This window comes from Neoarius graeffei, chromosome 13 (assembly GCF_027579695.1).
Source record: "Neoarius graeffei isolate fNeoGra1 chromosome 13, fNeoGra1.pri, whole genome shotgun sequence".
NCBI classification, from domain to species: Eukaryota; Metazoa; Chordata; class Actinopteri; order Siluriformes; family Ariidae; genus Neoarius; species Neoarius graeffei.
In genome coordinates, this window is record NC_083581.1 from 2,693,213 (window position 1) to 2,718,776 (window position 25,564).

Genomic DNA, 25,564 nt, shown 5'->3' on the forward strand with positions numbered 1-25,564 from the left:
ACAAGGTATTTTTATTAATGTCCAGCGGATGTACAATGGTGTATATTCATGAAGTTTACGTGACGTGTGTACAACTGAGTCACCTCTGTAACAGATGAGTAGATATGAAGCCTTGGGGTTCGTTGGTCATTGGGTTGCGATAGAGTTTGCTTTTGGTCTGCGCTGTGACTGGGGTGCCATCCGATAACGAAAATCTGTACACAGGGGTCTCTGCATGACCATGGAGAAAGGCTGAGAAAAGAGAGAGGAGAGAAAAAAAAAGAAAGCAAATACGTAGACTGTCAAAGTTTTATAAAGTTTCACATGAAAGAGAGAACTTATAATTTTGAGTTTGAAACACGCCCAGTGTGTGCCATAAAAAGTAATTTCAGATTAATCAAGACCTGATATCATCGTGTGCATTCCTTCAGAAATATCCCTTAGGCCATTTTTAAAGAATTCTTCTTTTCTGCAGTAACTAGAGTCCATGTAAAGCTGTCATCTAAACCTACAGAAGTCTTTATTCTGTAACTGAAGCCTTACACATGAAGAAACCACATCCCTTCATTGTTTTTTTTTTTTTTGAGATACCTAAACTTTCAGTGTGTTTGTACTGACCTTCATGGTAATGACGCTTATTTGACCAAGGTTGTCCATCACTGTGCTGTAAAAACATCTGTATACAGCGTCTCAGCAGGTCCTCCCAACCTGGACGCATGGTGGCACGCAAGGAATTCTGGTCTATCTGAATCAGTTTGCCTGTTTAAACCACACACACACACAAATAAAATACTTTCACTCAGTCAGTGCTAGGTGGTGTATAAGGAATTGCTTTCCAGTTACTATCATGAATGTAAATCTACACCGTATTACAACCCCGATTCCAAAAAAGTTGGGACAAAGAACAAATTGTAAATAAAAACGGAATGCAATGATGTGGAAGTTTCAAAATTCCATATTTTATTCAGAATAGAACATAGATGACATATCAAATGTTTAAACTGAGAAAATGTATCATTTAAAGAGAAAAATTAGGTGATTTTAAATTTCATGACAGCAACACATCTCAAAAAAGTTGGGACAAGGCCATGTTTCCCACTGTGAGACATCCCCTTTTCTCTTTACAACAGTCTGTAAACATCTGGGGACTGAGGAGACAAGTTGCTCAAGTTTAGGGATAGGAATGTTAACCCATTCTTGTCTAATGTAGGATTCTAGTTGCTCAACTGTCTTAGGTCTTTTTTGTCGTATCTTCCGTTTTATGATGCGCCAAATGTTTTCTATGGGTGAAAGATCTGGACTGCAGGCTGGCCAGTTCAGTACCCGGACCCTTCTTCTACGCAGCCATGATGCTGTAATTGATGCAGTATGTGGTTTGGCATTGTCACGTTGGAAAATGCAAGGTCTTCCCTGAAAGAGACGTCGTCTGGATGGGAGCATATGTTGCTCTAGAACCTGGATATACCTTTCAGCACTGATGGTGTCTTTCCAGATGTGTAAGCTGCCCGTGCCACACGCACTAATGCAACCCCATACCATCAGAGATGCAGGCTTCTGAACTGAGCGCTGATAACAACCCGGGTCGTCCTTCTCCTCTTTAGTCCGAATGACACGGCGTCCCTGATTTCCATAAAGAACTTCAAATGTTGATTCGTCTGACCACAGAACAGTTTTCCACTTTGCCACAGTCCATTTTAAATGAGCCTTGGCCCAGAGAAGACGTCTGCGCTTCTGGATCATGTTTAGATACGGCTTCTTCTTTGAACTATAGAGTTTTAGCTGGCAACGGCGGATGGCACGGTGAATTGTGTTCACAGATAATGTTCTCTGGAAATATTCCTGAGCCCATTTTGTGATTTCCAATACAGAAGCATGCCTGTATGTGATGCAGTGCCGTCTAAGGGCCCGAAGATCACGGGCACCCAGTATGGTTTTCCGGCCTTGACCCATACGCACAGAGATTCTTCCAGATTCTCTGAATCTTTTGATGATATTATGCATTGTAGATGATGATATGTTCAAACTCTTTGCAATTTTACACTGTCGAACTACTTTCTGATATTGCTCCACTATTTGTCGGCGCAGAATTAGGGGGATCGGTGATCCTCTTCCCATCTTTACTTCTGAGAGCCGCTGCCACTCCAAGATGCTCTTTTTATACCCAGTCATGTTAATGACCTATTGCCAATTGACCTAATGAGTTGCAATTTGGTCCTCCAGCTGTTCCTTTTTTGTACCTTTAACTTTTCCAGCCTCTTATTGCCCCTGTCCCAACTTTTTTGAGATGTGTTGCTGTCATGAAATTTCAAATGAGCCAATATTTGGCATGAAATTTCAAAATGTCTCACTTTCGACATTTGATATGTTGTCTATGTTCTATTGTGAATACAATATCAGTTTTTGAGATTTTTAAATTATTGCATTCCGTTTTTATGTACGATTTGTACTTTGTCCCAACTTTTTTGGAATCGGGGTTGTACATAGAAATCTACTGCAAATCACACTGGATTCATTTTGTTCATTTGACTTCAAATCAATCAAAGTCCTTCCCATGCCATCAAGGCACATTGGGTGGTGCCAATCTCTATTGCAGTAGCCCTCAGCCTCTCGCCTATTACATAGCTAGAGTTACAGTGGGGGACTAGTCCTCTGGTAACCGCGAGAGTTTGATTCCCTACCTGCATCTGTATTACAACATGCCTTGCCAGATGACAATGAGTACCATTTTTATGATGGTCTTTGGCATGACTCAACTGCGAGTAGAACTCATGATCTCCCAGTCAAGAGGCAGACCCGCTCACCAACTCTTTGGTTCAGTTGACTTAATTGATTCATATATGCTTGATGATGTAATGGGCAGAGTTGCTGCCTTTGGAACAGCAGGTGGAGTGTCAGAATCCCAGTCAGGACAAGTAAGTAAAGGTCCCCAGGCTTAGACCGGCAATGCTACACAAGCCTACATAAATATATGTCTACCGGAGTAACAAAGTCTGCATCAGATGTTGTGGGACTGGGATATGCTAATGACAAGTGGGCTACTGGAACAAGACATACATGGACAGGAACTGAGAATACAGAATTGATGGGATGCTACTATAACAGTAAGCCCAAGGAGAGGGGTTACATGCCCTCTCAGGGGTTAGACTGAGAGGTTCCAACAGAATGGGAACACAACTGAGGAGCACGGGGCATGCTTCCATGACAACTGCATCCCAGAGGGATGTTAGTCAGCAAACAGATGTGCAGAAGGGCATCATGAGGGACAGGTCCTGGATAGTAAAGATGTCCATAAGTGAGGCTCTGGATACTGCCTACCAAGCTGAAAAGATACACCCGAGAAGCAGAGGCATCACACAACACCAATGCCAAGTGGCTGGTAGACCTAAGAGCAGTCACGAAGGCAAACATCCAACAATTCTCAGGCATGAAGGGTTGGACAGCACCAGGACCTGACATAATCCACACCTACTGGTTGAAGAAGCGAACAGCACTTCATCGCCTGGCAGCACAAATGAGTGAGCTGCTAACAACAGGCACCCACCCCACCTAGCTAACACAGGGCAAGACAATCCTGGTCATGAAAGATCCCAGTAAGGTACAACACCTTTAAACTACTGGCCACAACATGGAAACAGCTAAGCTGAGTGGGCACGAGTCAATGCATGAGCAAAGCTCAGAAGGGCACTGGAAACACCAGCTATTGGTTGATAGAGCAAGACTCTAAGACTAAACTCAATGCCCCACACATGGATACTGGAGTTCAACTCCAAGGCCATTGCACAATTCACTATCAAGTGCAGCATATACCAAGGTGATACACTGTCTCCACTGCTGTTCTGCATAGTCCTGAACCCCCTCAGCCAGATCATCACAAAGAGTGGATATGGATACAGATTCAGGAGTAGAGTGACCATCAGCCACCTCCTATACATTGATGACATCAAGCTGTACCCTAGGAGAGAACGAGATATTGACTCACTGACCCACCTCACCAGGATCTCCAGCAGGGACATCAGGATGTCATTCGGACTGGATAAGTGTGGCCGCATGGTGGCAAGGAGAGGGAAGGTGATCAGGACTGATGGGGTGGAGTTACCAGAAGGCAGGATAGCAGACATACTGAACAGCTATTAGTACCAGAGTGTCCTACAGGCTAATGGGTGCCATGATGAGGAGGCAAGGAGGTCAGCCACGACCAAATACCTCCAGAGGGTAAGACAGATTCTGAGAAGGCAAGAACAGTCCCTAAGCACTAGGTCCATAGAGGCAGGTGTTTACCACAGTAGACAGGACTCAATGTGCAGGCTGTGCAAAGATGCCCCCAAGACAGTCCCGCACATAGTAGCAGGGTGTAAGATGCAAACTGGGACAGTGTACCCTGAGAGGCATAACCAAGTGGCTGGGATAGTGTACAGGAACATTTGTGCTGAGTACAGACTAGAAGTCCCCAAGTTCCAATAGGACATACCACCAAAAGTGGTTGAGAACAATAGAGCTAAGATCCTGTGGGACTTCAGGTTCCAGACTGACAAGCAGGTGCTGGTAAACAAGGAGCAGAAGAGTGGAGTTGTGATAAATGTGGTAATCCCAGCTGACAGTAACATCAGGCAGAAGGAATACGAGAAGATCAAGAAGTACCAGGGACTGAAAGAACAATTGGAACAGATATGAAAAATAAAGTCCAAAGTGGCCCCAGTGGTGATAGGAGCATTAGGGGCTGTGACCCCCTAACTGGGAGAGAAAGGGGCTCCAGCAGATTCCAGGTACAACATCTGAGGGGTCTGTCCAGAAGAGTGCAGTCCTAGGAACAGCTAAGGTACTGCGCAGGACAAAATTTACTCGGAAACCCACTGGATTCATTTGATTTGTCTGGTTCTTCGGACTCACTTGATTTACCAATACTGTACTACATTAGCCTGGGCCCGCCCATCCTAAGCGTGACGCAACACGAGGGCCTGTTGCGAGCTTAGTCTGGCCAGGCAAGCTATCTACAGCTCTTTCAAGCTCCCGAAAAATCGGGAACCAATCAACTTTGAGCATCTCCAACGGCCCTGGGTAGAGGCGTGTTCAAGGCACTGACGTAGTAGAACTGCGACCGGAAGCCATAGATTGTTTACAGAATCTATGCCGGAAGCGCTTCATTCACATCACGAACATGGAGCAGCGTCAAGCCTTTAACACAGCGGTAGATGCTGTATTGAAAGCATTCAACGGGAAGTTCTCATTGAAAACGGAGCAAAGAGCAGCCCTGGAGGTATTTATTGAAAGGAAGGACGCTTTCGCCTTGCTCCCGACCGGCTTCGGTAAGAGTTTAATCTACCAGTTAGCCCCGTCGCGTCATATACATCAGAGGAAAGAGTGATGTGATTGGTTTAAGCTTCGTCACAGCCTTTTCTGGCTTCGACCAGTAGCAAACTGAGGCATTTCAGGGAGGCGGGTCAACCACGGGCTCTAGGAAACGGTTGGGCTGAATATCTTGGCCAGACCAATAGCTCATAGAGCTTTGCAGTCGCGTTAGCCAGACTAGTACTACATAGCAATCGAACCTGAATCACCTTGGATTCATTTGTGTCATAGTTGATCATGTTCAATTAATCTGTACTGTATTATATAGAAATCTATCACCTGTCAAATTAGATTCATTTGACTTATTTGATTCAACTGATTCATCTACATTGTATCATATAGCAACCTATACGGAATTCATTTGAATTAAATAGTTAATCTGACTCAAGTAATTAATCCATCACAGACATCAATGTCCTAGCCTACTGGAGTCACTTGATTCATCTGGTTCTTTGATTGAATCAATTGATTCATTTATACCAGACATATTCAAATATTTCCCTAGAAACCCCACTTCATATTTAAAAAAAAAAAAAAAAAGAGGTGATGTCGAGTGACTTACCTGATGCTTTTTTTTTATTAAAGGGGAAAAAGTCTTTGGATATTTCTTGCATATTCCAGCGTGAACAAGTGCGGCAATGAACTGTACTGCAATTTCTTTCAGTCAGAGGTATTCGATCTTCTTTACAGTTTGATCTCTGATGCACACCATGGTACAGAAATCCAACTCGATTCGATTCATCTGGTTTACTTGACTCAACTGATTCATTTAGCTTATTTGACTCAATTGATTCATATATACTGTACCATCTAACCCAGATCCCATTTATTCAGATTTTCTACATCAAATGCAAACAGTTCAGGGTGTGACAGCCTTACAGGAGGTGAAGAAAAATAGAAAACATAAAAATGTATAAATTTTATGACTTTAAATATAAATATTCCTGAGGTGTTCTGACCCGAGGGATCGTGTCTGGTGTTGAAGCTCTCTGTTCTCTCCAACGTAGTCACACGTCGTGCCACACAGATCATACAGGACTGCAGGTCTGAAAGAACCAAAGTATCAAAGAACGACGTCACACTTCTTATCCATTTAACGCTGTCGAATGAAGTGAAATAAGTGAGTACCCGTTCTCACACATGTTCTAGCAGCTATAAACAGCCCGTACCTTCTCCCTCCTCCATCATGGCTTTCGGCTGTGTGAGGGCGAAACACTGCATTGTCTCATAGCGGGGGGTTCCGGGGTTCTCCTCGGCTGGACCGGAGCTGAACTTCACCAGCATGCGGCAGTTAAAGGTGTGGCTCTTCTGTCGAGGAGCTTCTCCTCCCCACGCCATGCTGTTCACTGAGGAACCACAGAGATGGAGGAGAGACAGATTAGAAACAGATTAAAAAAAAATTTCTTCACACTACACAAAAAAAAACTTTCTGTAAATTCACTCCCTCAAACACAGACTGAGGCGACATCTTTGCCGATTTCTTTCTCGTGAAATGAAAGTAACAGGGTTCTTGCAGGATTCAGTAAGTTACATTTTAGACCTTTTTTAGACTTTTTAAGACCGTTATGAAAAATTTTTTAGACCAACACGAAGCATTACAACCTGCCCTACCCCCGCCCTTCCCAAAAAAAGACAATCGAGTTCAATTCTCAAAACAAAGTAATTTGTATTGGTAAACTGACTATCAGGGATACAAACTGATTGTGTGCTTATTTATGTCATACGGCAACATTAGTACAACATTAGTACATTATGTCACATAGCAACAAAAGTACAAGACAATAGAGTGATAAAGGGCATTTGTGCAGTAAATGCAGTCTGTAGGGGTTTGGTTTTTTCCCCCAACTGCAACAGAACTCATTTAAACTTTTGGTTAGTGGTGTTCTGGTAATAAAACAGCGTTATTATATAATGCACTGTTGTCAGATGATGACTTTCTTGATTGCTCATGTGAACCCCATGCTGCAAACCACAGCATCGCAGACCTCCACTTGCTGTAGCAACCATTTCAACCATATTAACAGTAAAAATGCATACACATCTTTTAAAACTAATAGTTAAAACATACGTAGTAGCCCCGTAGCACACTTGCTTCCAGTTAAACAGCAAACTCACGCAAGGCGGCAGCGATTTACCAATGAAATCAAGTCATACCTTGCGAGAGGTATACAAGGGAGACAGCAGGTTTTTAAGCAGTAGCGGCGCAAACAGGGGCCATTTGAGACAGAGGTGTAAAATCATTGCAAAATATGAATGCAAAATTAATAAATACTAAATAATAAAGCCAGGAAAGACACACCATTGGGGAGAGAATAATATCTCATCTCATCTCATTATCTCTAGCCGCTTTATCCTTCTACAGGGTCGCAGGCAAGCTGGAGCCTATCCCAGCTGACTACGGGCGAAAGGCGGGGTACACCCTGGACAAGTCGCCAGGTCATCACAGGGCTGACACATAGACACAGACAACCATTCACACTCACATTCACACCTACGCTCAATTTAGAGTCACCAGTTAACCTAACCTGCATGTCTTTGGACTGTGGGGGAAACCGGAGCACCCGGAGGAAACCCACGCGGACACGGGGAGAACATGCAAACTCCACACAGAAAGGCCCTCGCCGGCCACGGGGCTCGAACCCAGACCTTCTTGCTGTGAGGCAACAGCGCTAACCACTACACCACCGTGCCGCCCGAGAGAATAATATATTTAAAAAAAAAAAAAGAGCACTGTTAGAAAGCTGAATACGCTGACTGGACTCATGCGCTCCATGTTGTCATGGTAACGCTGACGACATGTAATGTGCACACCAAGATTGTCTACAGCAAGGGTGCCCAAATTCTTCTCTACAATGGGCCAAAAATTAATTCTGTGGGTGGGCCGCGGGCCAAAAAAACCAACGTCCACATTATGTTACCTTATTGAAACGTGTCATTTTTATATAGGCTAAAGATCATTATAGTAGGCCTACCTTTATTAATTTCAGATGATGACAGAACATCCGCATGGCTTATTTTAAGAGGTAGAAACATATTTGAAAGGAAAGCAACATTTCAGACTATATTACAAAAAGTGCTTTGGTAGCTTGAACAAGTTGAAAACAGTTGGATAAGGTCCAGGACAACCAAATATACAATTCTATTTAAAAATTAACTAAAATGTGAATTGAGCAATAACACATGCCCTTGTAACACTGCGCCTTTTAAGCCATTTGAAACCAGCTGGATTGCCCAACTTATGAAACCAGAGAGAATTTACTTTAGACGGAATGTGAAATTAGATTGAGTATTAGGTATGGAATTGGACAACGTGAACTGAGCAATATAGAACACAACACAACATTTCCCTCGTGTTGTACCTGAAAGTGTCTCAAGGCCAGCCAGCTCCTGTGTCACTTCAAAATCCTCACTGACTCCGCGCAAAAACGCCATCGATTGTGCATAGTCACGTATGTCGGTGCTCTCATTGCAAGCAATAGAAAAGGCCGTAAATCTGGATGCTTTACCAACGATCTGTTCTCTGAGATCCTCAGCCATGTCCTCGATGCGGCAGGTAACTGTGTTCCATGATAAACTAATTTGCGAAAAGGCCCGTGTCTGGCTCGGGGACACAGTCTCTGCAGCCACAGTCAGGCAACTTTTAACAAACTCTCCACATGACAAAGTTCTCCCAGATTCCGCTATCACTGCGCTGATCTTATAGCTGGCCTTAGTTGCATTTTCTTGAGCAGATGACGGCTGCAGTAACGTGCGTTGTTGGGCACTGAGCCTGGCTAACAGTTCGCTAGCCTTCTGCTTTCTTATTTCACCACTGTATTTCGCAAACTGAGGTAAATGTTTTGTTTCATAATGTCTACGGATGTTGTATTCTTTCAAAACTGCCACTCTGTCTACAGATAAGGCACACTGCCGAGGAATCGATTTCCGTGAAAAAAAATAATCTTGCCAACTATTTTTGAATTTTCTTTTATCCGTGTGCCACTGCCTAACACAGCGCTCCACTGTAACCTCTGCACCTCGCTTGTGTCATGAGCCTGCTGACAGGCAGAAGAGCCAGCAACTCAACAGCGCCCCCCTTGTCCCCCCTTATAAAACTGTGGTCAGAAAGTGAACTGCAGGCAACTCTTCGGAGCCGTTGGGACAGAAATTCCCAGCGGCTGGCGCAGACCTGGCACTGACGGGCGGGCACAGATGGGAAAAATGAGGTGGGCCAAAAAAACCGGAACATGGGCCAAACTTGGCCCGCAGGCCCCAAAATTGGGCACCCTTGGTCTACAGTGTGAAAGCTCTCTGCGCTAATGTGAGCGGCTATTTAACCCACCGTTCCAGCCCAACACAGCTCCTTTTAGCGATAGTGTGCTTCAGCCTATTGCTCGCACAACATTCTCGTTTTTCATACTTACAGTGGTGCTTGAAAGTTTGTGAACCCTTTAGAATTTTCTATATTTCTGCATAAATATGACCTAAAACATCAGATTTTCACATAAGTCCGAAAAGTAGATAAAGACAACCCAGTTAAACAAATGAGACAAAAATATTATACTTGGTCATTTATTTATTGAGGAAAATGATCCAATATTACATATCTGTGAGTGGCAAAAGTATGTGAACCTCTTTACTCACTATTATTCGACGCGCTAGTATCCACACTCTTCATCGCACCGCCAACACAACCGCTAACCTCCTCTGACTGCCACAGACTGCATAAACTCGGCGGGAACTTAGAAGGTAGAACTACGGTAGGCGTAGTGGACAAACTGGACCGTTGCATACTTGCCGCGATCATCGGCGATTGAAGTTTTTTAGCAGGCAGACAACAACGCAACCGGCACATTTTTTATTAATGTTTTGCAGGCACTTCTAGGAACGGACTGAGCGGATGTAAGAATTTTAGACTTGGATAAATTAAATTTTAGACCTGGGATGAAAATATGTGTGTTTTTTAGACATTTTAAGGCCTAAAATTTAACTTTCTGAATTTTAGACTTTTTTAGACCCCGCGGGAACCCTGAGTAACCGCTAACAGAAACAAATCCATCTTTAATATGTGTTGAAAGAAAAACAGAAAAAGTCCGAGGGACGGACACCAGGACATCGAGCAGTACAGACAGAAGGTGGGACAGAGAAACAGAAACAGGAGTAGATGGAGGGATATCGTCTTCTCGCCGTCATTCTGTCTGTCCCTCAGTCAGGAGGAGGGACAGACAGAAGGGTGGACAGACAGAACACAGGATGAAGGTACAGATGAGAGAAGGACCGAGAGAAGCATGACCCAAAAGAGGGAAAGAGAGAGGGATGTACAGAGGGAAGGACAGAAAGTATCCACACGTTGTATTCGTATGCATGTGTATTAATGAGTGTGTCTCCATGTATCTAACCGTTATTCCTGGGCAGGTTCTTGTGGAAGTCGTCTCGGTCGTCATCGTGCAGGATGTTGTAGACGCTGGTGTTAATCAGCTCCTCCTGCGTGTACTGCAGGTACTGAGTGACGTTATCAGACACGAACACGATGCTCCCCTCTCTGTTCACCACAAACAGGAAGCCGTCCAGCGCCTAAGGAACAATGGGAAATGGAGTCTGACCGTTCAGGCATCCCTCAGAGTACACTACAGGGTTACGCGTGTGTGTGTGTGTGTGTGTGTGTGTGTCTGTCTCTCTCACCTGGAGTAACAGAGGTCCGAGGTGGTCCTTATCAATGACCCCCTGACCTGTGGAGGACACATCAGCTTTCTGGACGTCGTCATCGCTTGATGAGGCTTTCCCTGTTCCAATAAACACAAACAAATAAAACCAGGCTACAGAAAACAACTGAAACTAGAGTCTGTGGATATCGGAGGAAATTTCAAAAGATACCTGGTCAAATATCGAACAGCAAAAATGTCTTAATATTGTAACGTTTGTACATTGATTTTAGTCCATTAGTGACATAAACCACAAGAATATAAAAGAATTTGGCGGTGTTGTAGTCGAGTCACTAAACCTCGAGGCTGAGTCCAGTCTCGAGTCCCCAGTGTTCAAGTCCGAGTCATTAAGGCAGCTGGGCCATAGAAGGTTCACGCTGCACGCTACACGTTCACGTGAAGAACCGGACCCTGGGCCATTAAACTTCATGCTTGGATGTTCACGTGTTGCGTCTGTTCTACTTTGACCGAGTAACCAACAATATGGACTCTTCGGATGACGACGATTGCCTCATTCTGCTTTTACTGAGACAGAGGAAGAGAAAAAGGAACAGAATTTGGAGCCGAGAACACTTCCTTCTGAGAGAAACCCGTGGTGAATTTCACTGAACATTCTATAATCTGCTTGACAATCCCGATGAAGAACTATTTTTCAATTATACCATTCAATTATATTTTTTCTGAAGTTTTCCCCTGAAAGCATAGCGTTATCTCCCTAGACCCGTTCTGATTGGCTGGCGCGGCGGTGACCGCATGCATTGACTGGAATTTCCGTCTTCACGCCTAGAAAAAAGTGTGCATGTTCATTTCACGCTTCACGCGTGAAGTGTGCAGCGTGCAACGTGAACGCCGTTCTATGGCCCAGAGCAAGTCATGCTACGTTTGTCCACTTTTCTTTACACGCGTGCAGCATGCAGCGTGCAGCGTGAACCTTCTATGGCCCAGCAGCCTAAAGCATATACGCAGAGCCATGGCTTCACTTTCACTACAATTTTTAAATGCCTTCAGACCTCAAGAATGGCACAGGAATAGTTTTAAGTGCTAACAATAAATCTAATATAGTCATTTTTATGATTAAATTGATTTATATCGGTAGCGGTCTGAGTGAATGACCTTGACGTCACAGCAGGAAGTCTATCGGTCTCATCGCCATTTCCGCTAGACTAAAACACAGAGCTGACTGCAACTCCGATCCTCCATTTTGAGCTAATTTATCACCATGCCACGGAGATGTGTTGCTGGCCGGTGCAGCAACACGACAGAAGGTGGATTTATGTTGCATTCATGGCCCAAGAATGTTCAAACTGCAAAGATTTGGACGCGTTTTGTGAGAAGTTCACGGACACATTGGGCGCCTACAAAGTGGTCTCTCCTCTGCTCTGCACATTTTTACTGAAGACTCGTACGAGACCTCTGATCTGTTGAGGAGCGTTGGCTATAAGCCCGGATTGAAAGAGGGTGCAGTACCAACAATTAAAGAAAAAGAAAACTACAAGAAAAGGAAAAAGTATTTTATTTATTTATTATTTTAAAAGGAAAGTGAGTTCAGTTGCACCAGTCCTCCCGGAGTGAGCCGAGGGTTGTTGCTAAAACCCGGGACGGAACATATCGCTCGGGCAGTGACCTCCCTGCGGTTGTTGCTAAAACCGGTGACGTCCCGTTCCATCCCGGGTTTTAGTAATTGCCTGAGCCGAGCAGTAATGGCGGAATGCACAGTATGAAGAAAAGTGAAAGAGTGGAGCAGCCGTCTGATTTCTAAACTGGATATCGCTGCCATCTCGCCCTTACGTGGAAGAAGCGAATGAACGGAGAACTGAACGAACAACTGAAAGTCAGATTGTTTCAAAAACAATCGGCCACAAGATCGGCCTTCAAGAAGCGAGAACGCAGACGGGTAAGCGCCGACTCGCATTTGGATACAAAACAACAAAAACACCACGTTGTTTCCCTGCATTTAGATTAATCCATGTAACCTGTATTGTGTGTTTAAGTTAGTGGTATAAGATTATTTAATTTGCTTCAGAATGTGATTGTCTCAGTTCATCTGATTATTTAATGAGCCTTTTACGTTTTATCAGTGAAAATGCATGCATGTAAATGTACGTTGCATAAGTTATAACACCCATCCTGTTTTAATGAGAGTCAACCCACAATCAGTGAAGTCAAATCAGTCTTAGTTGAGCGAGTCGGTAACGGCATTTCTTACTTTCACCAGAAATTTTTATTTATATGACTTTGGTCTATAGCTGTAAAAGGCCTCGGCCTTAAAACCGGTTCCTGCAGTGACATCACGCGCTCAGGGCTGGCTGGCTCAGTGGGGCGGCTCCAATCACAACTTTGCGGTCGATTTTAACTCTCAAATATAAATTTTTTATTCCCATTTATGCAGCATACAAGAGTCAAGGATGGAGATACTCTCCACTCAGAAATGTATTTAAAAATAAAGGCTCGGCGTATCTGCTTTAAAGAAAATTTCCGAGTAGAGTCTGAGAACAAGACTCCACCCGCACCATGTGACGGTGTCTGTTGCTGCCTTTACGTGAAAGCGTCTCTGCTACTGTGTCGGACTAACGTTCCTGCTCCACTGCCCCATTTTAGTTAACAGGCTACAGATAAAAAGCTTGTTCATCGCTCAGCAAGCCCCGCCCACTATCAACAGGGCAAACAACATGAGAGAGGGTTAACACTAGCTAGTTCATCGCTCAGCAAGCCCCGCCCACTATCAACAGAGCAATGAACACAGCATGTCACTTCCTTCTCTGGGTGTGGTCTTACCAAATGACGATTGAAGTTCGAGGTCATCCCCGTCGTCTCCTCGATAGTTCTTCTACATATGGAACACATCGCAGTGCATTTTTTCCCACTGCACGAGAAGTCTGTATAAGCAAAGCGGACAATCCTAGCGGCGTCTCTCCAGGCATTTTAGCGCCGTTAACGTTAATTTGTTCCTGAACATGACGTATGAACAGGTGAATGTGCTTCTCTTGCACGAAATTAGTATAAAAATTAATATAGATATCTTATGACAAATTATTATGGCATGTTACAAAAAATAAAGAAAAAATCAGAGTCTTCGTCTCCAACTTAGAAGTCCGAATGCAGTTAATGCACGAGTCCGAGTCATCAGCGCTCAAGTCCAAGTCAAGTCACGAGTCTTTAAAATTAGGGCACGAGTCGGACTCGAGTACTACAAGCCTGGAATTTGTAAATTTCCAACCTGTTGTTCTTCAGTTGGAAAATGTGTGATCGTTTCTAATGCATGAAGCTTTAGTGTTTAGGAGGCGCTCCGTCACCATGTAGTTGTCATTTTGTCGTTTTCTGCTCAGTGTGAGCTCGCTCCCTTTCATGCAGATTTGTCTCATCTCATCTCATCATCTGTAGCCGCTTTATCCTTCTACAGGGTCACAGGCGAGCTGGATCCTATCCCAGCTGACTACGGGCGAAAGGCGGGGTTCACCCTGGACAAGTCGCCAGGTCATCACAGGGCTGACACATAGACACAGACAACCATTCACACTCACATTCACACCTACGCTCAATTTAGAGTCACCAGTTAACCTAACCTGCATGTCTTTGGACTGTGGGGGAAACCGGAGCACCCGGAGGAAACCCACGCGGACACGGGGAGAACATGCAAACTCCGCACAGAAAGGCCCTCGCCGGCCACGGGGCTCGAACCCAGGACCTTCTTGCTGTGAGGCGACAGCGCTAACCACTACACCACCGTGCCGCCCCCCATGCAGCTTTGTAAGTGTGACTAAATGTAAACATCGTCTTTGTTTTTAGTAATTTATGGACCATTGACATTTATCAACAAACACATAACAAATATAAAGAATAGCAGTGAAACTCGTGGTAGAAATTTTTTGTTCAGTTTCAGTCATTTTTTTTTAAAGCAATACAAAATTCTAAAAATTAAGAAATATCAGGACATTCATATTAACAAAACAGCGTTTATGTATTTAAAACTCGGGTCTGATCATCTCTGAGAGAAACTGATGTTTTTGTTTATCAGAACTATCAGCTCCTTAAAATCAGTATTAGTGATGATCTGGATATCAGTCAGGCCCTAGGACGTGGCAGGGTGTCGATACGGTTTAAACAATCCCTCAACAACCAGAGAACAACAAAAATAAAATATTAAAAACCATCACCACTGAAAAGTGCTCATTCTGGCCATTTTCAGGGTCGCTGTAGAAATCCATTATTCTTCTGTGAAATCTTCCAGCAGGTTGTTAAGAGGAATAAAAGCATGTGCATGGATGTGTGTGCGCGCATGCCTCTGTATGTCCGTCCAGTAGGGGGCGGTGCAGTCTGCTCTGATGTGTGTGTGTGTGTGTGTGTGTGTGTGTGTGAGACTGAGTAAGGAGAGGCGAGGCGAGAGTAGGTGAGACAGCAGAGCAGGTTGACACGTCGCCTGGCGAGTCTGTATTCAGGAGGTGAGACGGGTTTGAAAGCAGCGAGCGGAATCATTTCACCTGATGAGATCCCTGGAGGAGTGAGCGCAGAGCTCAGGATGGAGAGGAAGGAGACGGGAGGACGAGACCAGAGAAACAGACAAAGAGGAGGGGAAAAAAAACCCCAAAACAAACAAACAGATCCTGTGTTGCCTGTGAAAGAAGGCGGGGTTTCTCAGAAGCATGCTGGGCGGAGCTTAGAGACGAACTCGTTTTTATAAAATAATAAAAACAAGGAGAATATTAAATACTGTGCTGTACTTTTGTGATGGAAAAGCTGCTCTACTCAGAGATGTTATCATGACTGCCATTATTATTATCATCATCATAATTATGACCAATATGTGAGCATTATTATTTGACCAGTCACTAATCTGCACAATTTTTAGCCCCGCCCACATGCCCTGTTCAGTTCTCATGGTACCAAAACTAAATTCAGGACAAATAACTGCAGTGATTTGAGATCACAGGTTTGTTTCTGAACCCCACTAACCTGCTATCAGAGAGAGAGAGAGAGAGAGAGAGAGAGAGAGAGAGAGACTTCATTATTCACTTCCTGTAACCATGGCAACCACCTCCATAAAGTCCAAGGCAGCTGTATGGCTCTCGTTGAGCCTCTCCACATGGTTTAGCTTCTCCATCACTCCTCCTCCTCCTCTCACTCTATCATCACCTCTTTCTCTTTTTGACTTTACGGTTAAAGAAAAAAAAGAAAGTAAATTATCAAAATCACACAATACTGACGAAAATTTATTAGCTAAATATAATACCGGCTGATCTTCTACTGGAATTTGTTTATGATCAGTTGGGGTAAAGAACACTTCAGCTTGAACTTAACAATAATTTCATTTTGACGAACAAATACTTTTACTTCAGCGTCGCTGATTATTACCCACCAATTAAAAATATTCTGAAAATAAATAAATACTGTCACTCAGTTACTCTACAGTCACTAGCAGGCACCAGACACTGAGAGTTTGATGATATTGTTGCTTGTGGGCGTGGTCTGTCCAGAGTTTGCTTGCTTTCTTTTTTTTTTTTTTTAGTTCTGATGAGAAACAGTCAGGGGCGGCACGGTGGTGTAGTGGTTAGCGCTGTCGCCTCACAGCAAGAAGGTCCAGGTTCGAGCCCCGGGGCCGGCGAGGTCCTTTCTGTGCGGAGTTTGCATGTTCTCCCCGTGTCCGCGTGGGTTTCCTCCGGGTGCTCCGGTTTCCCCCACAGTCCAAAGACATGCAGGTTAGGTTAACTGGTGACTCTAAATTGAGCGTAGGTGTGAATGTGAGTGTGAATGGTTGTCTGTGTCTATGTGTCAGCCCTGTGATGACCTGGCGACTTGTCCAGGGTGTACCCCGCCTTTCGCCCGTAGTCAGCTGGGATAGGCTCCAGCTTGCCTGCAACCCTGTAGAACAGGATAAAGCGGCTACAGATAATGAGATGAGATGAGAATGAATGAGAAACAGTCATAGCTATTAGAGCCGAACTGATTTATCAGTGTGCCGATATTATCAGCCAATATGAGCCAATTACATACAGATAAATCGCTATCTAACAGTTGATAAATGACAATTACAAAAGAAACGGATGAAAGATGGATCCTTCAACCATGCGACGAGAGTTGTTGTGGTGTAGTTTGTCCACCAGAGGGCGATCTGCAAATCTACTGTTGCTGTTCCAACAATCAACAATTTTTATATATATAAGCCATAATAAATCAATATAACAAAATAAATATTCGGTGTGAGACGACCCTTTGCTTTATTTAAAAAAAAAAAAACACCAGTCTCCGGTCCAGTGAGGTCAGTTTGATGTGGAAATGATCTGTAGGTTTTCCTGAGCATCTTACAGAACCAGCCACGGTTCTTCTGGACACTTTGACTGTCACACTCACTACTTCATTTTACACCAAAACTTTTGCACCAGTAGCCTTCATTATGTTTCCTTTTTTCATCTGGAAAGTGCTCTCTTATGGAATATACTGCTCAGATACAAACAAACATTTTTTTTCCCTGTAACATTTAATGTTGTGCTGGAAACCCTCCCTCCCCCCCAAACGTTAGGAACTCTAAAATGTTTTTGTAATGTTTTGACTCGATAATGAATTTAAGAGTCATAAAATAGAAAAAGTTTGGATGAAAAAATAGGGGACTAAGACTTTCGCACAGTACTGTATACAGTGAACAGTGTGAGGTCGCGGTCCCCCCGGGGGGACTTTTTGGACTGTTCCAAACACACGTCTGAAGCTCCGCGAGTTTTTGTGCTAGAAACATTCAAGTAACACCACTAGAAACCTTGAATCTTCTAGTTTTCAAATATATACATCTTTAAAACAAACGTTATCTTTAGCACTTTGTAAAGAGAATAAAAATAAATCTTCCGAATTTCAGTACTTCAGCCAGCAGCAGCCTCTTAATGACACACCCTTCAGCTAGTCACATGTTAAGCGCTTGGAACATCAGTGTCGTCATTCGCTCATTGGGGAGGTGAGACCACGCCCCATTTCACTGGTATAAACAAGTGCACATGTTCACTTGTTTCCATACCAACTGAGAAACTTTGAGGAATGGCCAATGCAAGGAAGATGTCTCACTAGCGGTTGTTGTCATGCTTTTTCAGTTAGCGTATAGGGAGAACTACACTGCATTACATTTAGCAGATGCTTTTATCCAAAGCGATTTACAATTGAGCAAACCAATCAAGCTCCAGTAAAGCACAGGACATCAGAGTAAGAAGAAGAGAGTGCATGTTCGATGGTTAGTGGGTTGTTAGGATAGGAGGTGCTCTTTGAAGAGAAAGAACTAGTTGATCGAAACGTATTGTGTTATTTTCATCAAGTTTTGAAAACATTTTTCTGTTGCCAAACTATGCTTCACTGATTTACAGTAATTAGTTACCCAAGTCAACATGCCCTGCATAGTCATAGTTTATCATGTACATCCGTTTCCGGTTGAGAGTACGTCATGCGCGTTCTGGCTGCCGCTTCTCACCAGAGCTTTTTTTTGTTTTTTGTTTTATTTTATTTCTTTTTCTATTTTTTTCTGTGTGTTTGTGTAGTTTGATGTTTGTTTGAGTGTTTTGTCCGCCGGTGGTGGTGTAGCTCCGGACCTAGTTTTGGGCGTCGGTTCCCTCCAGGCCTTGGTTCGCCGTGGGCGATGCCTGCGCTCCCAGCTGTGGACTGCAGTGAGCCCGTTGCTCATTTTACTTCGTGGTTGTCCAGCGCCCTGCGCTTTAACGCTTGGCATGATGTTCCGAGCGATGTTGCTCGGTGGTGTCGCGGTGTCTGTGCAGGCGGTTTGGGACACACCAGCGCTTTGCAGGCGGAGCTTCTCTGCTCGCTTTGTGGATCCATGGCGTGGTGTTCGAGCGATGTTGCTGACGGCGTCACGGCGGCGGTGCTGGAGATGGAGATGTGGGACTTGTTTTCGTGCGCCTGTGGCTGCTACATCACGGGAATTACATCCTGACCCCTACATGGTGGACTTTTTAACTTTTTTTTTTTATTATATTTTTTATTTATTTATTTTTTCTTTCTTTGTCTACTATTGTCTGTGTGTGTTTGTGTGTGTATGTTTGAACCTCCTGTAAAGCGTCTTTGAGTACCATGAAAAGCGCTATACAAAACAGATGTATTATTATTATTATTATTACTACTATCTTCATTGCGAACTTTAGATTTATTATAGTCCGTGCATAAGTCTATGCATAAGATTATGAATGTAGCTTTGGCTCTCAGGGCTTCTTTTCTTTGCAATAACTTTCCAAGCAGAGAGGTGTGGAGGCAGGGAGGTACAGGGGCCAGGGAGGTACAGGGGCCAGGGAGGTACAGGGGCCAGGGCCAGGGGGGTACAGGGGCCAGGGGGGTACAGGGGCCAGGGCGGTACAGGGGCCAGGGCGGGCCAGGGAGGTACAGGGGCCAGGGAGGTACAGGGGCCAGGGCCAGGGGGGTACAGGGGCCAGGGCCAGGGTCCTTGTCTTTGACAAATGGACTATAGACAGTGCCGGGGGGGATTACAGGTGAATCACACCTATCTCATCAATATTCATTTGAAAGGGCGACTGGCTTTGGAGAAAACAAAGGTAGTCTGAAGTTTCTACAATTAGTACTGAAACTACAGAACATTTCTGAATGCTGTTCTTACTTTTATGTAGCCCACACCTATGTTTACAAGGTTCAGACTTCAAAAGTCTTGTGCAGATATATTTATAGTGTTTTTTTTATTTTTTTACAAGGTTTGAAGACTCTGAAAATAGTTTTTTTAAGGTTGTGTTTGCACTTAATTTAAATAAAAACAAATTTCATTACATTCACTTTACTCTCATATTATTATTGCTGAGGGCGTCCAGAATATAACCGTGTGTGTCACTTTTGCATGGATGGTTTTTAGTTCGATGTAATACTTAAAAATGTCAAGGTTTATCAGACTGCCACAGAGCGTCTGACAGGCCCAGGACCTCAGAGTGTTAAATGAATAAATGGTCTCAAACAGCTTCGTCGTGAAGCACGAGGGCCGCCATTTGCAATGTGCTCAGTGACCAATCACAGGTGAGATGACAAAAACAGGAAATGAAATGCATGAAGCGTGGTAATAAATACACGCCACGTGATTGGCTCTCTTGTGAGCTCATTCATCGATGTAGTTTATGTACGCAAGCGAATGTCATCGACATGCACAAGAAAAGTTAATATCGAGGTGTTCACGTATACACGCGATAAAATAAACCAACTGGACGGACGGACGGACTGAAAACTAAAAACTTCTTTCTGCTGGCTGTTTTAAAAACCTGCTGGACGCGGGCCACAGGAGAACGACTGTTTCATCCCCGCTACGTACACCCACCAGGTACACCGGCGATCTCTCTCTCTTACTGCCTTCTGAGCTTTAGTTTAGTTCCTAACGTCTCCGTACACACTCACCCAGAGCTCGGATATGACCGAAGATGAAACCACGCTGAGAAGGTTTTCTTCTGTTTTTGCGTTAACTAATTGCAGCCTGAACTAAAGCTGTGAGAGGGGAAGTGAAGTCATTAAGAACCGTCGGACCACACGTGCTGTCGGATCGGTCCGAGGAAGTGATCAGGATGATCGTTTGGATTTGTCGCTTTATGAAATCACACCTGCGTAGAACGGAGACAATCTCAAGTCTCATGTCACTGAAATCGCAGAATCGTGTCGCACACGTACGTCGAAAATGAGCAAATCACTTAAATACTGGAAACAACCAGAAAACTAACATCCATCTCAACAATGTTCTCTCACACACACACACACACACACACTGCCAAGCCATTATCAGCCCATCAGCGGAGTAATGAACAGTCCACTCCTGCACCTGCCCACTGAGTTCCCAGCTGTGTGTTGTGGCTCCACAGCGCCGTGGTGATGAGAGAGAGAGAGAGAGAGAGAGAGAGAGAGAGAGAGAGAGAGAGAGATGGCTCGGCCACGCTACACCACACTCTACACACGGGCTGCTACACAAGTATTGGCACCCCAGTACAGGTGCAGTAGGAGCTATGACAAACATCACATCAGATTCATCTCACTGAAAATATGATCTGTGTGAAAAGTCTGACTTTCACACCCCGTCCACACGTAGCCGGGTATCTGCTAAATCGAAGATATTTTTCTACGTTTTGGCCTGTCATCCACATGAAAACACATCAAAAACGAATATTTAAAAAAACTCCGGGCAAAGTGAAGATTTTTGAAAACTCCGTGTATGCCTTTTCGTGTAGACAGAGATAACCGGAGTTTTGCGTTTTAGAACGTCACAATCTGCACCAAAAAAATGACAACAAATCTGCCCTGACGTCAAACGTGCGACCTTTGTTTACTGCAGAAGCCAGATAAAGCATGGACTTAAGCTAGCCGCACACTATGGCGATCCACGCGGTACCGAACCGACCCATTTCAGAGCCGACTCCCGACAGGGCACGCACATATCCCCCGACTGTTGACGAGTGCAGTCGCGATTGAAGCGACATGTGACAACTTAATAGCTTTGTGATTGGCTATTGGATATAGTTACTGTTAAATCCAACACTTGAAGATGCTACAGGCTGAATTACAAATGACACAACATGGAATATGTAGCGCACTATCTAGGCTGCATGAGCTATTATTCCCAACCTTAAATAGTGCACTTATATAGGGGAGTTAAAGCGATTTGGAATTCAGCCACACAACTTGAGCAGAGTGGCTTTCCAGCCCACTGTGTCTATGGATAAAGCTTCAGTCTATGGAATTACAGTATATACCTGCATTAGGTGCTACCAACACGTATTTCTCGCGCTAGAAATTGTGTTTAATGATGTCACGTGTTATATGCGAAAGATATGATTGGCTATTGCTAGCGACTCTCGCCGATCAGTCTGGCTCCCGATTAGTTTTTCGAATCGGCTGTGAGATGAGTCGGTACCATCGAAAACTAGTCTTTACGCCTGACTCGTGACTTCAGTTGGCTCGGTACGCTGAAAATCGGCGTAGTGTGCGGCTAGCTAAAGAGTAATGGATCGGAGTAGTGCCTTGAAAGCGTTAATTATTGTGCAGGTGCTATTTACATGTTTAATTTTAGAAGCCCAACTACTGCTCCAAGAGCACAGGCGATGTGATTAGGGGGGAGGATTTGGGGAAATAATGCCATCTACAGGTTTGGAATGCTTATGAATGTGATTGAAAACGCAGATGTTCGGTTATGTGTGGAAGGGATTTTTTTCGAAGACGAGGTGGTGTGGATAAAACATTTTTACAAACGGAAGGGGGGGAAATGTTCTGTTTTAAAAATACCCGGCTACGTGTGTACATGGCATCAGTCTAATTAACACATTATTATTATTATTATGTATAAATAAATAAACAAATACATTTACAATTTAGGAGTGCATTATTCAGGTTGAAATTTTTATTTTTAATTTCATTTCTTGTCTTTTGCATTAGATATTTATGTTTTCTGAACGTTTCCTGTTGCACATTTAATCTAGCCTAGTAAACTAGACCCACCCGCCTAGCGGCCAAAAATATTTTTGCCTAGCGAGTGGGTCTAGCCTCGCACCATATAAACAAAAACACCCGGGGCATCAAATCGTGCCCGCCAATCACAACGCAAGGTTTTTGTTTGGATTCTTTGGGCGGGCTTTTGCAGGAGTGACGACAAAGCTGCGCGACGCTGGAGAAAGCACAGCAGGAAAGATGGCTACGGCTAGTGAACAGCGCGCGTTTGACTCCGCTTTGGAATCAGTTTTAGAAGAATTAGACTTGGAGTTTTGGTTGAAACATGAGCAGGAAGAGGCTCTCCGCTCATTCCTTTTCAAGAAGGACGTTTTCGCTGTTTTGCCGACCGGCTATGGCAAAAGTCTGATCTACCAGCTGGCTCCGCTCGTAGCCAAAAGGATGGGGCTAGTTTGTGCAGTACGAAGAATTAATAAACAGCTTTGAAACATTACTTTTTGATTGTTTCTTATTTTCCCGTTATTTTAAATTTAAGGGAAATTATTTCACCAAACACCACTAAATAAAAACTCTCAAAAACAGTTTAAGCAAACCCTTGAAAAAAATAAGAGTGTATGTTAAGTATGTGGTACAGACTCCAGACTTGTGGTCATTATCTCCAAACTTCTTAATATCTAGAACCTGTTTATTAATTAATACGCATTTTGAAAAATTATTTATTTCAAGGCCTCCCCCACCGCTTTCTGTCGCTCTGACTACGTCACAGTCACTGTTGCGCTGATTGGTCAGAGCGTTGGCCTATACGCACAGAGACAGTTTGAAAGACAGCGGGTTGTTCCTCCTACCCCCGTCGGAAATGTCTACGGATCGAGGCCAGACTAAATATTCACATTTAGTCTGCTTGCCAGGCTACATTTAATCTACAAACAGATCCTAGATTTCACCTGATGTGTGATATTTTATTTTATATAAACACAGTACTGTGCAAAAGTCTTATTTTTTCGTTCATACAAACTTTGTTATAGATTTCTATTTTATGACTTCTACATTATCGAGTCAAAACATTACAGAAACTCTTTAGAGTCCAAACGTTCATTTTTTTCCAGCACAAAATTAAATGTGACAGGAAAATGAAAAAGTTTGTTTGTATTTGAGCAGCATGTTCCATAAGAGAGCACTTTCCACATGAGAAAACTGCACTCACTGGACCGGAGACGGATATGTATATATATATTTATTTAACCCAAAGGGTCGTCTCACACCAAATACTGACTCCGTTTCATTTATTCTGGCTCACTGATTACTGTTTATAGTATTTTCATTAATATTGAAACATTTCATTTCATTATTTTTAAGCTGTTTTTGGTCGACAGCATTTCTGTCCACGTGCCTCAGACTTTTACACAGGACTCGGCATCCAATAGTAACGTTTCCCTCAAAAACATTTCACCGGGTTTTACACACTGCTCACGTTTAATAAATCTGCATTGATAAAATGCCTTTTGTTAGTATTTGACCTTTTCTAGACATTTTAACTGTTTATAAAATTTCCTTTAACTCTGATATGATGTGACGATCCTGTACAGTTCCAGAATGATTATATCTGTAAATTTACAGATAGTTTTAGATTTGGCTTTTTGAACTAGGTTGAATTTAATTTTTAGTATTTTTTTAATTTAAAAAAATGTATATATTAAAACAAATCTAATTCAAAAATATATATATTTTCTATATTCATGATTTTGTATTTAATTTCCAAATTGTTTACATAATTCTTTATAATTAAAATAAATGAAAAGAGACAAAAAAAAAAAAAGAGTCATTTTTACACACAATCCATTTTTTCCCCTCAAACCCGTCACTGTGCTCCACAGCAGCTCTTCTGTATGCAAACATCCTGATTTACATTTTCACACATAAACAGCATTTGCTGGTGTAACTGGAGCTCGACACGCCGACAGATCGACACGGAGTGTGTACAGTATGGCTACGTTCACACTGCAGGCTGAAGTGACTCAAATCCGATCTTTTCGCCCATATGTGACCTGTATCCGATCTTTTATTGACAATATGAACGACACAGATCCGATTTTTTCAAATCCGACCCAGGCCGTTTGGATATGTGGTCCTAATTCCGATTCCTATCCGCTCTTTTCATATGCGACTTCAGTCTGAACCGCCAGGTCGCATTCATCCGACTTTCACGTCATCAACAAGCCACAAACGTCACTATTCTGCGCTGAAGTAGGCGGCGGGTCTCTCAAAAAAGTTACAACAACATGGCGCATAATCACGGGCGCAGATAGAGGGGGGGACGAGTCATATTTAAATTCACCTCGTTCGGTCCCCCCCACTTATAGGGAGGAAAAAACGTCTATGCTGTCTTTCTTTGCATAAGGCAAACCTCACGGAAAAATCAAAAGACTAATTACCATTCGGTTTATTGAGGTGCACAGCAGTGTATACATATAGTTGCAACAACTCACATAAAACAAAAGAAAGACTGATATTCGGTTGGTTGAGCTGCGCAGACTGCACAGGTTGCGAGCTCGAGCTTGGTTGCTATGGTTACTAACAACAAGTTTGACAGGCATATCGGGGTTGGGGTTGGTTTGCTGGCAGCTTTGTCCCCCCCAGTTTTTTGTCCCCCCCAGTTCAAAAAACGTATCTGCGCCCCTGTGCATGACATCAATGCGAGGGACGCTTCGGGCTGTGAAGGTTCTGAATCTTCTCAATGGAAGGACGCAGAGGTTAGGGAGCTGATTTCCATTTGGGGGGATGCAGCTATTCAAGCTAGATTGGATGGGTCATACCGCAACCGGGCGGTTTTACTTCCGTAAACACTGGCCATGCTCACTGCGTGTGACGTCGTCGTATCCTGCAATGCGCATGCGGAACACTTTTAGGTCGCTTTTCGTTCATACTGAGGATCACATACAAGTCGCATATATTTGTTAATGTGAACGACCTCACAAAAAAATCGGATTTCACAAAAAAATCGGAATTGAGCATTAAGCCTTGCAGTGTGAACGTAGCGTATGTAACCTGCACGGTGAAATCACACACTCACCGCGAGCCACGCTAGTTTTAACGGAACAGACAAGAAATACGCAGAAAAATGAAGAATGTATATAAATTATTACATCCATCAGAGGGAT

The 25,564-nt window shown here is 43.5% G+C and overlaps 1 protein-coding gene across 4 annotated transcripts in view; it reads right to left on the reverse strand.

The window, feature by feature from the left end:
- The window catches only part of LOC132896364 (nuclear receptor coactivator 3-like), a 156,897-nt gene that overhangs the window by 25,589 nt on the left and 105,744 nt on the right, over nt 1-25,564 (reverse strand). For all 4 annotated transcript variants that reach the window (XM_060937139.1, XM_060937137.1, XM_060937138.1 and 1 more), the window contains 6 exons: nt 10,987-11,087; nt 10,704-10,878; nt 6,495-6,671; nt 6,285-6,371; nt 598-738; nt 84-231 (listed from right to left, as the gene is read on the reverse strand). In XM_060937139.1, coding sequence (XP_060793122.1) covers nt 84-231; nt 598-738; nt 6,285-6,371; nt 6,495-6,671; nt 10,704-10,878; nt 10,987-11,087 — 829 coding nt within the window. The remainder of the gene's footprint in view (nt 1-83; nt 232-597; nt 739-6,284; nt 6,372-6,494; nt 6,672-10,703; nt 10,879-10,986; nt 11,088-25,564) is intronic.